At 41.6% G+C, this 15,340-nt stretch overlaps 1 protein-coding gene across 1 annotated transcript; it reads left to right on the top strand.

Annotated features, from left to right (window-relative positions):
* Positions 1-427: 427 nt before the first annotated feature.
* LOC130880169 (olfactory receptor 2AG1-like) lies at positions 428-1,375 on the top strand. The gene has a single exon (XM_057779102.1). The coding sequence runs from the start codon at positions 428-430 to the stop codon at positions 1,373-1,375; it is 948 nt and encodes a 315-aa protein (XP_057635085.1).
* The last annotated feature ends 13,965 nt before the right edge of the window (positions 1,376-15,340 follow it).

Below are 15,340 nucleotides of genomic sequence, written 5' to 3'. Positions count from 1 at the left end.
AAAACATGTATGAGCAACACTAAATAGATTGAACATACATTCATTCATGAACATGGGCGTGGATGTGTGTAGACACAAACACACACATATGTAAAACTAACAATTAAAGACTAAGGTCATGAATTTGACAGAGAATGGGGGGCATGGGATGAGTTGGGAGAGAATATGTAGTACAAGTCAATGCAAATTCATTAATGAAATTCTCAGTGTATATATATATATATATATATAAACATATATATGTTAAAAAATGAGAAATTTAAAAAGCAAGAATCAAAGCTATTCATTACTTTAAAAGATAGTATATATGAATTCATACTGAGGTGCCTAAGGGACTTCTAATGTCACAAAACTTGGGTATTTGGGTTCATATTAGCACAAGTTCACTGATCCATTTATTTCTCAGCAGCTAAAAAGATCACATACAATGGAATTCTGGAACTCCACCTTGGTAAGTGGCTTCATCTTGGTGGGAATTCTGGATGACAGTGGCTATCCTGAACTGCTCTGTGCTGCAATCACAGTCTTGTACTTTTTGGCACTGACCAGCAATGGTCTGCTGCTCTTAGTCATCACAATGGATGTCCGGCTCCATGTGCCCATGTACCTCCTCCTTGGACAGCTCTCTCTCATGGATCTCCTCCTGACATCAGTTATCACTCCTAAGGCTGTCATTGATTTTCTACTCAAAGATAATACCATCTCCTTTGGCGGCTGTGCTCTTCAGATGTTTCTAGAACTCGTACTGGGCAGTGCAGAGGACCTCCTTCTGGCCTTCATGGCCTATGACAGGTATGTGGCCATTTGTCAACCTCTGAACTACACAATCTTGATGAGTCACAAGGTCTGCTGGCTCATGATAGCCACGTCATGGATCCTGGCATCTCTCAGTGCTCTAGGATATAGCATCTACACCATGCAGTATTCCTTTTGCAAATCTCGACTGGTCAACCACCTGTTCTGTGAGATCCCTCCCCTGCTAAAGCTGGCCTGTGCAGATACCTCCAGATATGAACTCATGGTTTATTTGATGGGGGTGACAGTGCTCATTCTCCCTCTTACTGCCATCCTGGCCTCCTATTCACTAATACTGTTCACTGTGCTCAATATGCCCTCAAATGAGGGCAGGAAGAAAGCCCTTGTCACCTGCTCTTCCCACCTGACTGTGGTTGGGATGTGGTATGGTGGTGCTTCCTTCATGTATGTTCTTCCCAGTCCCTTCCATAGCCCCAAACAAGACAATATCAGCTCAGTTTTCTACACAATTGTCACACCAGCTCTGAATCCTCTCATCTACAGTCTGAGGAATAAAGAGGTCACTGGGGCTTTGAAGAGAGTCCTGGGAAAACGACTGTCAACACATGATAACCTTTAGGAGGTTTTAATTCTAGTGTGAATGGAATATCCCTGGTAATTCTAGATTAAATGGTATGTCACATGGTAGAGAAGAATGGGGTCAGAATGAAGTTTGTGTTCCTTTGAAAATGTTCTGTCAATCTTTTTTAAAGGAAGAATTAGAGAATCTGGTGTTTTGTCATACGTATTTAAATGTCATACACCATTTAAATGGCAATACCATTTAGATACTCTAAACTAATCGTATGTTAGAAAATTGGAATTGACTTTTAAAAGCGCTGAATAAAAATTATAATAAATGAATATCAAAATATATTTCCAAGTCTTCATTGCCATTTAATTAACAATAGCTAGGAAATAGAATCACTGAAGATATCCATTAATGGATTAATAAATAATGGAAATTTGGTAATATACACCATAGAATTTTGTTGAATGCTAAAGAAAAATATAATAAAGAAAATTTCAGTTAAATTGCCAGCACTGCAAAGAGAAATTAAAACAATTGACATATATATATATATATATTCTTTGTAGATACATATGTGTGTGTGTTCTTATACGTAAACTCTAGCCTCTAAATTCTTAGCTCCTGTGTTAAAGCTGGAGTATTTGTAGATATAGGAATCTAGAAAGGGGGCATTGTGAGACACACCTTAAGGATGGGGGTGGCAGAGCATAGTGATATGAAAGTAGAGAAAGAATATTGGAGAGAGGAAGGTATATGGCAGGGGTCATTTTTTTTGTTCCCAGTTGCCCAGACCTGAAAACTCACACAGAAACTATATTAATTACAACACTTCTCAGGCTTCTTATTAATTAGCTCTTACATATTGAATTAACCCATTTCTATTATTTTGTATTTTAACATGAGGCTGTTTGTTTACTGGTAAGGTTTCAGGGGTGTCTGTCTCCTTAGGTGGATACATGGTGTCTCCCTGACTCCGCCTATTCTCTCTATATATCAGATTTCTTACCTGGCTATATTGTGCACTGCTATAGGCCCAAAGCAAATTCTTTATTAGCCAATGGGAAGAAAACATATTCAGCATACAGAGGGGGAATTTCACATCAGGTTTAAGCAAAGAGAGAGGGTGTGGGGAAATATAGGAGGGGAAGAATTGAAAGGTATATAAAAAATGTTAAAACCTAATATGTTATAATTCAATTTAAAACATGATTTATAAAATATTGTGAAAGGAAGAATAATTTGAAATTAGAAGAACAGCATGAAAGAACAATGTAACATATTTTCTTGCTGATTTAATATTCTGTATTATGCAAGGTCATGTTGTACATATGAAACTTGGATAGTTGCTCATATTCATTATTAACTCAAAGGTAGTTTTATAGCTATAGATAATATCAGCTCAACATTCTACACAATTGTCATTCTGGCTCTGAATCCCCTCATCAATAGTCTGAGGAATAAAGAGGTCACTAGGGGCTTTGAGGAGAGTCCTAGGAAAACAACTGTCAACACAAGTCAATTTCTTCATTGATAACACTAAGTGAAGTTATTTTGAGTCACTATCATAAAAATTGAAAATAGAACAGTGGGGAAAGTTAACAGTGAGTATCAGAAACAGAGAAGTAATGATTGATGGGTAGAGAGTTACAGTTAGATAGTAGCAACAGCTTCTGATGTGATGCTCCACTACAGATTTATGATACATAAAAACAATTCATAGTGTTTTTAAACCCCAAAAGACAGGGTTTTGAATGTTTTCACCATAAATCAATAATAAATAATTGTGAGGATTGATTTTCATCAATTAGATACCTATACAAAACACATCACAGAACAACTTTAACTCATACAATATTATGCATTTTATTTAGTAGATAAAATAAGTAAATTTTTCTTTCTAAAGTCAATAGAAAATAGTGTTTTAGAAATAGTCCATATTTCTCTAAAACCCAGAGATAACTATGTATGTTTAGTGGCTATTCTTTAATTTTTGACACAGGCACTCATATATAAGTTGATATGTTCATGTAGAAGTTCCTTTCACTTGTTGGCATACAGTGATATGTTCCTCCTTATTGTGTGTATTGTAGCCTTACAGAGAAATGGTAGAAATTCTCAAGTCTGATGACAGAATGCAATAGTTAGTATTCAATGCATCTTACTTTCCTATTTGACTTTGAATGTGAATGTAGTTTTTCTGGATCAAGGTCTGAAAACTATAAATTCCCAGTAAAATAGTAGCTATTTCAACGCATTGTTCTGAGGACTAAGACAATACACATAGATACTTCCCATGAGACATCAGGAATGTAATGATTACATCATCAGTTTTAATAGTTCTACGACAAAATGGCCCTGGAAATTATAAATTGTAGTATACAATGTCACTCAAATGTTGTGTAATGTAACTGATTTTATTATTGCTGTTAAGTATGTAATGATGGTTTCTGTGTGTTTGTGTGTTTACACAAATAAAATATGTCAGTCTCTTAGGTATGCAACTAATAATGCTCTTGAGAAATTTCTCATGCATATAGTTATGTAAATCAGTGTTAAAGTCAACTGCTTATTCTTTTTTCACTCACTTTATCATGCTCATAGCCTTTGTGACCATCTGAAATAAGACCAATATTTATTTTATGTTGGATAAATTCTAGGACACTAGGACTCTTGTTTGTTTTAGTTACCACCATACTTTTGGTGTCTGTCTTACATCAGATACATGCAAACCTTTATTGATGTAAAATTACACAAACGCTTCTCCATCAATAGAATGTTTAGATTCCAGAGTCTTTGAATAGATGTCTCAAAGGTAGTCTTTGGATTCAGCTGTAGGAACATTGTTTGTCTTTCTTATTCTGAGTTCTGAAATTGGAAAAACTTTTACTCCATGTCAATTACAACTAAATATTAGTAAGAAGCAACATGATGCCCAATAATATCAAGTTAATTTCAGATCCTCCAACTGTCTGACACAATGGTTGAAGTAGGAGAGACCCTGAGCTTCAGTGGGGCAGGATATTATTGGGGGTAGAGCAAGTGTATCTGGGGACTGCTAGTGCATAATAACAGTCTCTAGGTTGGCACACCTCTTGGTTGGAGAAACCTGTTCTGAGCTGATTGGTCAGCTACAACTTCAGTCATAGGGGCCTGGGGCAGGTGACACTGTGACTCAATTCCACCATTATCAGTAAAGCACATCCAGAGCTGATGGGGACCAGTCATGACAAAAATACCACTTGCCAGGGTAGGGGCGTGGGCATCAGAAAAACATAGTATGAAGATGTGAATAAAACAATAAACCAGAAACATATCAGGAAAGAGTTCCAGTGAATACTGAAATACCAGCACTTAATTTTCCATACACTTTTATACCCTAATACAAAAGGGGGAAGAAGGCAACAAGACTTCCTTAACATGATACAAAGGACAACTTGAACAGTTAATTCCTTCAACACTTTGAGGCATCAATTCATTAGCATTCTGTTGTTTAGGCAGTGAAGCCACCCTAGACCAAGTATCCTGAAAGCAGCCATTCCCCAGGTTAAACCTCCAGTTACAAAAGAAGAAGCAGAAGTATGCTTGCATATCTTGACTGTCAGAGTGGAGTGGATCTACCTGTATGAGCCATCTTAATGTTGAAAGAACCATGTAATCACATCCTGATTCAGGATGCATAGCTCCTTGATTGTTGTTAGCAAAACTGAATTTCCTCTAACTCTCTGACCTTCGGACAAGGTAGAAATAAGCTCACATTTTTGAGCCTCCACATAGAGCCCACCAGCTAACTTCTGATTGGTTACCTTCTGGAGGATACCTGGCGGTTTCTTCCTAGTTATTAGGGCAAGGTTTGGGGCTTAGCACATCTTGCTGAGTCAGGGGCCTGCTGGGAGCCAATTGAGTGGCCGCCATTACAAGATGGCGCTTGGCCCCAGCCTCGCTTGCTGGACAGCTCCATATTAGGCAATGCAGTGGAACCGTGCCTCTCGTATGTGCAGTGATGATGATGTGCTTAGGGCCAATCCCGTGGCCAGGAGCATCGGCAGGCGCGCATCGGCCAATCCAGGCACAACTCGTTCCCTTACCCCCTATATAAGCAGCTGCCATTTGGCGCTCGGGGCCCCTCGCTTCCACTCTCCCTTCAACCAAGAGGCTCCAATAAAGCGTGATTTGGGAAGAATCCTCGTCTGGTGGTCGTCCTTTCCTGCTGGTCAGGGAGTTTGCCGCAACTGGTGCCGGAAACCCGGGACGCTGGGACAAGCTTTGGTACCGAGTGAGGGGCCAAAGAGGATTCAGAACTCGACACGCAGAGCGGCGACGTCGGTGAGTCTCCCAGGTATGATGATTGCTGGGGTTGCACCTGAGGTGTTTTGCTTGATCTTTGTGGCCCTCATAATTGCTGTTTTTCTGTGCTGCTTTTGGTTGCACAGGGAAGGGAGGAGGGCACAGCAAGCACACCAGGACAGCCTATCAGAGTCGGATTCAAAAGGGGGGGACTTAGGCAGGTCTAGACAGAAAAGAATAAAGATAAAAAAGGATAGTAAAAAGGAAAAGGATAGAAAGATAAAGGGTATACCTAGAGAAGAAACTCAAGAGGACCCTCAACGGGAGGAAGGGGATGAAAAGCAGAAAAACCGGCTTTACCTACTCCTCACAGAGTTCACTGACTTAAATTTGTCAGACGATGAACTCAGCTCACAGGAAGAGGGGGAGCTAGAGGAGGAGGCTGCTAAGTATGAGGAAGAAAGGTATGAGCGGGACTATCACCGTCCCCCAGCCTATAACCCACCCCGTGCTCGTGCACCGATGGAGGGTGTGTCTCGCCCCTCGGCACCGCCATTAGGTGCACAAGCGGCTGAACCAGGAAGGGGTTGCCATTATATTAGCCGGAGCACTTGGGCATGCTTAGCCTCAGCATACCTGGTGATGGAGGATTCTGTTACCCATGTCAAGACCCACTGCCTAGAGGCCTGGGCGGCTTGGGGCAAACCCACCCGCCTTAAAACTGACAACGGCCCTGCTTATTCCTCAAAAGGTTTCCGCGCCTTCTGTGCACAGCTTCAGGTGGAACATTCCACTGGCATACCCTACAATCCCCAAGGTCAGGGGATTGTGGAGAGGGCAAATAGAAGCCTTAAAGAACTCCTACAGAAACAGAAAGGGGGAATAGCGGAGATAGCTTCCCCCAGGAACAGAGTTGCACTGGCACTCTTTACTTTTTGATAGTTGATGGCCGGGGCAGGACAGCTGCTGATCGGCATGCTGCAATGACCCTTGAAGATAAAGGAGAGGCCGTCATGTGGAAGGATGTGTTGAATAACAAATGGTATGGCCCGGATCCTGTCATCAGAAGATCCAGGGGAGCTATTTGTGTTTACCCGCAGGGTCAAGAGGTGCCTCACTGGGTTCCGTGCCGATTGACAAGAACCATTAAGGATGATTCAATTGCTCCCCAGCCAATGGAGGAAGGCCATGATTCAGTCAAAGATGACGCCGCTGCTGTTCCTGATGATGGTGGCGATGACAATCCAGATTCGGGCGGAGCAGAGATGGGGAATACTGTCTGCCTTCCCTAAGCCGATTCCTGTTCGCCACAATGCCGTGGTTTCCCCCTGCTTTTTTATTACCAACAAGGATTTGGGCCTCCCCATGTTACAGGCTTTTTGGTTCAATGGAACCTTCTTAAAATCTGCTAACGCCCTATAATAAATGGCTCCTCTGCAGGGTTAATGGCAGTTGCTCTGATCTCTCCCCTTTTTGTGTTACTTCAGGGAGGGCAGGCTGGACAGAGCAACTTTAGTTGTGCTGCCAATACCACTAATAAGTGCAAAGTGAGTAATGGTACAGGCTATTCTGGGCCTCAATGGGCCCCCGCTAATTTCACTAGAGGCTGCAACAAAAGGTTTTCAGATATAAGGATTGTTTTTTTGCATGCTGCATGGGAGAATGTATAGTCTGCCTTTGGCTAATATGCCGCTTCCGAGCTCAAACATCTCGAGATAAGGTTGCAGTTCTACAAGCATTAGCCGCTTTGGAGAATGGCGATTCACCCCAAGTATGGTTAAAAGGCCAGTTGATTTGTTCCTTGCGTAGCCTTTGCACTCTCAGGGAGAAATTCTCCATTGCACTGAGGAAGGTATGCATTTTTACTCTGAGTACTGCCTTTACACCTCCCAGGAGTTTATTCCATTGCACGGGAGAAGGAGTACCAGGAGTTTTGGGCCTCCTTTGATCGGTCCTTGCATCAAGAGGTGAGGACCTGAACGGGAGTAAGACCTTCTCACTGGCCTACAGAGAAAAACAAAAAGGGGGAGCTGCTGGGAGCCGATTGAGTGGCCGCCATTACAAGATGGCGCTTGGCCCCAGCCTCGCTTGCTGGACAGCTCCATATTAGGCAATGCAGTGGAACCGTGCCTCTCGTATGTGCAGTGATGATGATGTGCTTAGGGCCAATCCCGTGGCCAGGAGCATCGGCAGGCGCGCATCGGCCAATCCAGGCACAACTCGTTCCCTTACCCCCTATATAAGCAGCTGCCGTTTGGCGCTCGGGGCCCCTCGCTTCCACTCTCCCTTCAACCAAGAGGCTCCAATAAAGCGTGATTTGGGAAGAATCCTCGTCTGGTGGTCGTCCTTTCCTGCTGGTCAGGGAGTTCGCCGCAGGGGCCTACATCTTGCTGGGTCTTTTCTGCAACATCTCTTGGCTGCAAAAGCAGAAGGCTGGGTGAGGGTCTGAGCCCTTCAACCTAAGCAGGACAAGGAGCCCTACTTCTGAGCCTGGTGCAGTCTGCCCTGCACTTGTTGCACCAGGCAGATGGGTATATTATGGTGAGTGAAAGTATGGTGTGGTATGAAAGAGAGAGAAAGACAGAATGGTTCCTGTTCTGCAGTCAAAGGCACATCTGAAGAGGGGAAGGAGCTGAGAAGTGGGCTGAGATGAGTGGCTTCATTACCATCCAGGATCATGGTGATGTCTGAGCCTGGACTTCTGCTGGGGCCCATGTCTGATGCTGCGACAATTTCTGTTGATGTCCATGGCTCCTGATACCACCAAAAGCAGAGAGAATAGGGCTGGCTGTACAGAGTAGGCCAAACCCTTACTGACTGCAACATTCGGGAGAATTAGTCCTGTCCCTCACTAGCCAAGGCTCATGGGAGAGTGTATCCTACACCTCACATAGGCAGCACAATAGAGTTGATGCTGTACACAGGGGGCATGTGCAAACTAGCCTCGAGGACCTGAGAATGGGAGAGCAGGCCACTCTCCTCTTGCATACCATGTCGTGGAATAGGTGTGAGAAAGATTCTCTTCTTCCCCCACCACTTGCCACCCAAACCCTCACCAACTGCAGCACTTTGGAGAGTAGGACTTGAGCTTCACCAGAACAACTCAGTAGGGTTGACCAGGATGATGGTGCCACTTGTAAGCAAGCCCTGAGGGCATAAAAGGGACATAGCTGGTACTGCCTCCCTCTGTAGTGATGAGGTGAGCAGGCCTGCTTTTCATCCCCCTTAGTTCTGGAAATAACAACACACAAACTATTCATTTAAACACTTCCTGGCCCATTAGTTCTAGCCTCTTATTGGCTAACTCTCACATCTTGATTAACCCATTTCTAATAATGTGTAGCAACACAAGGTGGTGGCTTATTGGGAAGGATTCTAGTCTACTTCCATCTCTGGTCGGAGAATCATGGTGACTGCCTCACTGCCTTCTTCCTCCCAGCATTCTGTTCTGTCTTCTCCACCCACCTATGTTCTGACCTATCAGGCCAAGCAGTTTTCTTTATTAATTAACCAATGAAAGCAACATATAGATAGAAGACCCACCTACATCGTCCCTCGTTTATAATGTAGTTGTGGGAGTAAGAGAACAATACCCTTCCACCTTGATTCTCCCTCCTCCAGCTGGATTGTGAAGGAACTGACCATTTTTCCAACTGCAATATTCAGGAAAGCAGGCCAGGCACCTAATTAGGGCAGCACAGTAGAGCTGACTGTTAAGGACAGTATGGGTGAGAAAACTCTAAGAGCATGAGTGTAGATCTAGCCCAACCCCTCATCTGACAAATGGTGACATGGTGGTGTGGAGATACCCTCCCTCCTCATCAATGCCTGAGCAGGTGGGAGAACTGATCCTGAGGTAACAAGAGTAGAGAGCTGCCTCTGCCCCCTGCCAGCTGCAAACTGAGGAGAACCAGCTCTGCTACTCACCTGGGTACCACACTAGAGCCCACCGTATTGGTAGGGGTGTGGGGGTCCGAAGTTGTAAGTGTGGGAGAGCTATACCTAGTACTCATCAGTCATGCAACTGTGTAGGTGGGAGAAAGATTCCACTCACATCATCCCTCTCCCTTCGCCACCTACAACAGATGAGGGATCTGGCCCTCCTCATTACCAGTTGCAGCACTCAACAAAATGGGTCCTTCTTTTCACCTAGGCATAGCTGACCATGTTGGCAGGGGTTCAGGAGAGATAGCTGTGAGGGCAAGAGAGTGGAATAACTGCTGCACTATGCTGATCTGCCATGTGGTGTTGAGGGAAATATTTCCACCTCCACCCCGCCTTTGACACTGACAGCTGTGATGGACAAAACATCCCAGTATGGTGGCATACACCTGTAATTCCAGCTCTAGGGAGGGAGAGGCAGGTGGATCTCTATGCATTTCCAGTCAGCCTGGCCTACATAATAGATTCCAGACAAGGCAGAGATTCACTCAAGCAGGGCTACACAGTGAGACTCTGTATCAAACAAAAGAAAAACCTAGAAAACACAAAGCAAGAATAAAACTTATCCATAATACCAATGACATACAAAAGAGTTCTACAGTAGCCCAGAATGAAGTATAACAAAGGTTTATTTATCTAGGGATAAGTTTACAGAAAGAGTAGTGATATCCACAGTTCTTTGCATACACTGGGAACTAGAATCAAATCTAGCAGTCAAGAGGCCCTTGCATGCCTTTCATTTGCATGTATAGTACATATAGACATCAATTTGTTGGTGTACAAGAGAGTTCCAAAAAAGCCTGGAGTATATTCCACAATAGAATGGAGTATAACAAAGGTTTATTTATCTGGGGATAAACTCACAGAAAGAGTAGCTATCTGAAGTCTTCTGTGTGCTTTGTGAACTGGAAAAGAATCCAGCTGCCAAGGGGTCCATGCATGCTTTATGTCTGCATTTATAGTGCATAAGACCATGCCCAAAGTGTACCAGTATCTTAAAGGATATTGGTTGAAGGAGTGCCCACAGCATAATACCACCATATAGAATATACACTGTTAATATAAGCAATGTCCCACTGATACCTTCTTTGAGAATATCAATAATACAAGTGGCTACATTAATTCAATGCTTCTTGTTTGCTAGGCATTGTTGCAAGAACTTTCCTGCGTTGTTTTAATGAAGCTTCAATACAATCCCATTGAGTTCTTATACCAACATTGTCTCCGTATTGCAGATGAGGAAACTGATGTTGGGAGTAATTAAATAACTAAATTCACACATATTAGATGTTCATTATTCTGCAAAAGTGGACTCATACTTTATATGCAGTTTCATAAGTGAAACTTTTCCCTAATGGGGATTATATATTAAGAAATCATTTCAATGACTGCATGGTTTTCTGGTGAATGAGTGTTAATTTGTCCAGTCTCTCATCTTTTATAAAGGATTTTATTTTATGACTTTCAAATATGTGGGTATACATATACACATGTGAGTATGTAAATCTGGATGGCAGAGGTAATGGATCTATCAGTATCTGAAGTTTCAGGTGGTTTTCCCAGAAAGCATCCTTTGCAAGTAAAGTATGCACTTTCAACCTCGGAGCCATCTCTCAAGTCCCTATCCCTTACATTTGAACACTAAAATTTGTGTTTCCTATGCTCTTGTGAGGAACTCTGCCATTGCTAAAGACAATGGTATTCTTTCCCTTTTGGAAAGGACTGCAAGGAAGGCCCCAAAGTTAAATAAACTACCCAATGCAACAATACAAACTATCAATGCTGAGTCCTATGGGCTACTGGCTACTGTAATATATACATACAAACATACATACATACATACAGATAGATAGATAGATAGATAGATAGATAGATAGATAGATAGATAGATAGATAGACAGATATAGATATATATGTATATGTGTGTGTGAATTATTTTACAGTAGCCAATGTCCCAGAAGACCCAGCACTGATAGGTTGTAATATATATATATATATTATATATATATATATTATATATTTTATATATATGTACATGATGGAGGAAGGTCATTGGCTAATAAAGAAACTGCCTTGGCCCATTTGATTGGCCAGCCTTTAGGTGGGTGGGGTAAACAGAATAGAATGCTGGGAGGAAGAGGAAGAGAGCTCAGATGCAGGGCAGCTCCTCTCAGAGCCAGACGCGATGCAACCAGCCGCCAGGTCAGACATGCTGAATCTTTCCCGGTAAGACTGATGCTACACAGATTATTAGAGATGGGTTGATCGGGATATGAGATTTAGCCAGTAAGGGCTAGAGCTAATTGGCCAAGCAGTGTTTAAAAGAATGCAGTTTGTGTGTTGTTATTTCAGGGCATAAGCTAGCCAGGCAACTAGGAGCTGGGGTGGCAGGAACACAGCCCGCAGCTCCCTCAACATGTACATATGTACATGTTTCCTTACTTGAACAATGGAGAAAAGCTGTTCTACTTATGGTTAGGTTTTATTATGCTGATGATACCTAATTTATAATTTAAAAAGCCAAAATTAAAAGCATAGAGCTGAGTCTAAGAAAGATGATATGGCACTCTTCCTGTTCTTTGACCAGTGAGTCAAATGGATGGCACTACATCCTCTCTGACAAATCAGAGATTATCTATCTATATATGAACAGCCTAGGTTAATTTTCTTCAACCAACAATGCAGTGAGAATCTAGTAGAATCACTGTATCTAGGATAAACATGAAAGTTTACAGTTTTCTCACTGTCTGTAGAGCAATAGTATAATGTATCAGTATTTGCTGAAGGTACTTGGACCTTGAAGAAGACATGTAAAGAATAGCGATGGTTTTCTATGATTTATAGAGTTGTTTTTCTGAAGGGGTTATCCATCCATTGCATACCTTTGGTCACAAGACTATCCAGGCACACTTGCATTATCGGATCCTGCAAACAGTACATGATAAAGACAATAGATTATGAGGGTTTGATGATTTTCTTTATATAATGTAAAGAATAACTAAAAGGGGATTTGACATGAGGAACTTGTATCCTGGGCATAACCTTTGCATACAACCAATAAAGATGATCCTGAACTAAGGTTCAGTTCTCAGAAACTGTTCCTCTCTGCTGCCAGAGAGCCTAAAATTCAAATCTGGGGTGACTCTCCTACTTTGAATGGCTCACATGACAGAGAACCTGTGACACACCCACCTACCAACTTCTAAAATTCTCTAATAACCTGCCACCCAATTTTCTTGACCTTCCTCATATTTTGTCCCTTAACAATAAGTTCCTAGCCAGGCGGTGGTGGCGCACGCCTTTAATCCCAGCACTTAGGAGCCAGAGGCAGGCGGATCTCTGTGAGTTCGAGACCAGCCTGGTCTACAAGAGCTAGTTCCAGGACAGGCTCCAAAACCACAGAGAAACTCTGTCTCGAAAAACAAAAAACAACAACAACAAAAAAAAAAACAATAAGTTCCTACTGATATGGTTTCTTTGATTATTCTGTATTTTAATACCGATTGCCCCATCATGTTGAAGCCCTGTCTATCCATTATCGGCGCCTTTCTTTAGCTTTACTATATAAGAAAAGAACCACAAAGGGGATTTCTACATTCACTATCCTACGCTTGGTATACTCAATCCCCCAAAATGTCCCATTCTTATTCCCAGAGGCCTGATAATGCTAAAGTCATTAGTGTACCCTACATACCAGCCCGTTCCTTAGAGTCTTGCTTTAAACTTTCAGCAGCACTGACACTCTTGACCACTCTCTCTTATCTTTAACCATCCCCATTTCCTCTCACTTACAGTTTTTCTCTTATTTCTCTTCAGTCCCTTAACTTTTTAGTCCCTGTAGAAGTTCTCAGGTTACTGCTGTATAACTTCTTTCTTCTCACTCAAGAATCTCTCACTGCATCATTTCCAGCTTGAATGGATAATATAATGTCTATACATTCTTGAAAAGAAACCGTGAACTCATGGATAAAAAAGCTTGTTTGTAGTGATGAGGTGAGCAGGCTTGCTTTTTGTCCTGCCTGGCTTCCGCATGGCTAGCTTAGCCCTGGAAGTAACAACACACAAACTGTATTCATTTAAAGACAACCTGCCCATTATATCTAACCTCGTCTTGGCTAACTCTCATATCTTGCTTTAATCTATATCTAGTAATGTGTGTATCACCATAGGGTCATGGCTTACCAGGAAGATTCTAACCTATGTCCATCTCGGACCGGAGCTTCATCGTGTTTGCCTGACTCTGCTTTCTTCCTCCCAGAATTCTGTTCTGTCTTCCCTGCCTACCTATGTTCTGACTTATCAGGCCAAGCAGTTTTCTTTATTAATTAACCAATGAAAGCAACAGATAGATAGAAGACACTCCTAACATCACTTGTTTACTCTCAGCACATCATATTTAATGAGAATTTCAAATACATAAATGAGCTTTAATTAATTACCTGGAAATCTGGTTCACTACAGACACCAGATCATGACAATGTTCTACACAAATTCACAAAATACTGGTTTGTTCTTTTACCCCATTCTGAATTTCTGCTCCCTGAGTGCTCCTTTAAACTCACTTCTTTGTCTTTGTTGTTACCCATCGTCTGGGCTTCATAACTGCTTTGGGCAGTTGGCTGTCATCTTGGTTTGTGATATCCCACGGTCCTGCAATAAGCCCTGCAATAAGGAATGGGCATAGGAGGACTAATATTCAACAACATCCTTAGATATCAGTAAAATGTAAATCAAACTATATTGATTTTTTTCTCACCCCAGTAAAAGTGGCTAGCAAGAAAATCCCTTACTAATCTTCTGATTTTTAAATTCCTAGAGCATCATATTTCTAGGTGTTCCTATTTAACTTTGAATATGAATGTAGTTTCTTTTTTTTAAAACCAATGTCTGAAAACTATAATACCCAATAAAACTGTAGCTATTTTAAAGCATTGTTGTGAGGACTAAGACAATACACATAGATACTTCCCATGAGACATCAGGAATGTAATGATTACATCTTCAGTTCTAAGACAAAATTGACCTGTAAATTATAAGTTGTAGTATATGACATCATTAAAATGTTGTGCAATGTAACTGATTTGATTATTGCTATGAAATATGTGTAATGATGGTTTCTGTGTGTTTATGTGATCATACTAATAAAATATGTCAATCTCTTAGGTATGCAACTAATAATGCTCTTGAGAAATTTCTCATGCATATATTTATGTAAATCAGTGCTGAAGTCAACTGCCTACTGCCTATTCTTTTTTTTTTTTTTTTTTTTTTTTTTTTTTTGGTTTTTCGAGACAGGGTTTCTCTGTAGCTTTGGTTCCTATCCAGGAACTATCTCTTGTAGACCAGGCTGGCCCCAGAGATCCACCTGCCTCTGCCTCCCGAGTCCTGGGATTAAAGGCATGCGTCACCACTGCCCGGCCTGCCTATTCTTTTTTAACTCACCTTATCATCCTCATAGCCTTTGTGACCATTTGAAATAAGATCAATATTTATTTTATATTGGATAAATTCCAGGACAGTAGGACTCTTGTTTTACTTACCATTATATTGAATTTTTTTCTCACCCCAGTAAAAGTGGCTAGAAAGAAAATAAACATCCCTTACTAATCTTCTGGTTTTTAAATTCCTAGAGCATCATAATTCTAGGTGTTCCTATTTAACTTTGAATATGAATGTAGTTTTTTTTTTAAACCAATGTCTGAAAACTATAAAACCCAGTAAAATGGTAGCTATTTCAAAGCACTGTTGTAAGGACTAAGACAACACAGATAGATACTTCCCATGAGA

This window comes from Chionomys nivalis, chromosome 8 (assembly GCF_950005125.1).
Source record: "Chionomys nivalis chromosome 8, mChiNiv1.1, whole genome shotgun sequence".
In the NCBI taxonomy this organism is placed as follows: Eukaryota; Metazoa; Chordata; class Mammalia; order Rodentia; family Cricetidae; genus Chionomys; species Chionomys nivalis.
Note: the sequence above shows the minus strand (reverse complement) of the source record. Positions and strands in the feature narration are given on the sequence as shown.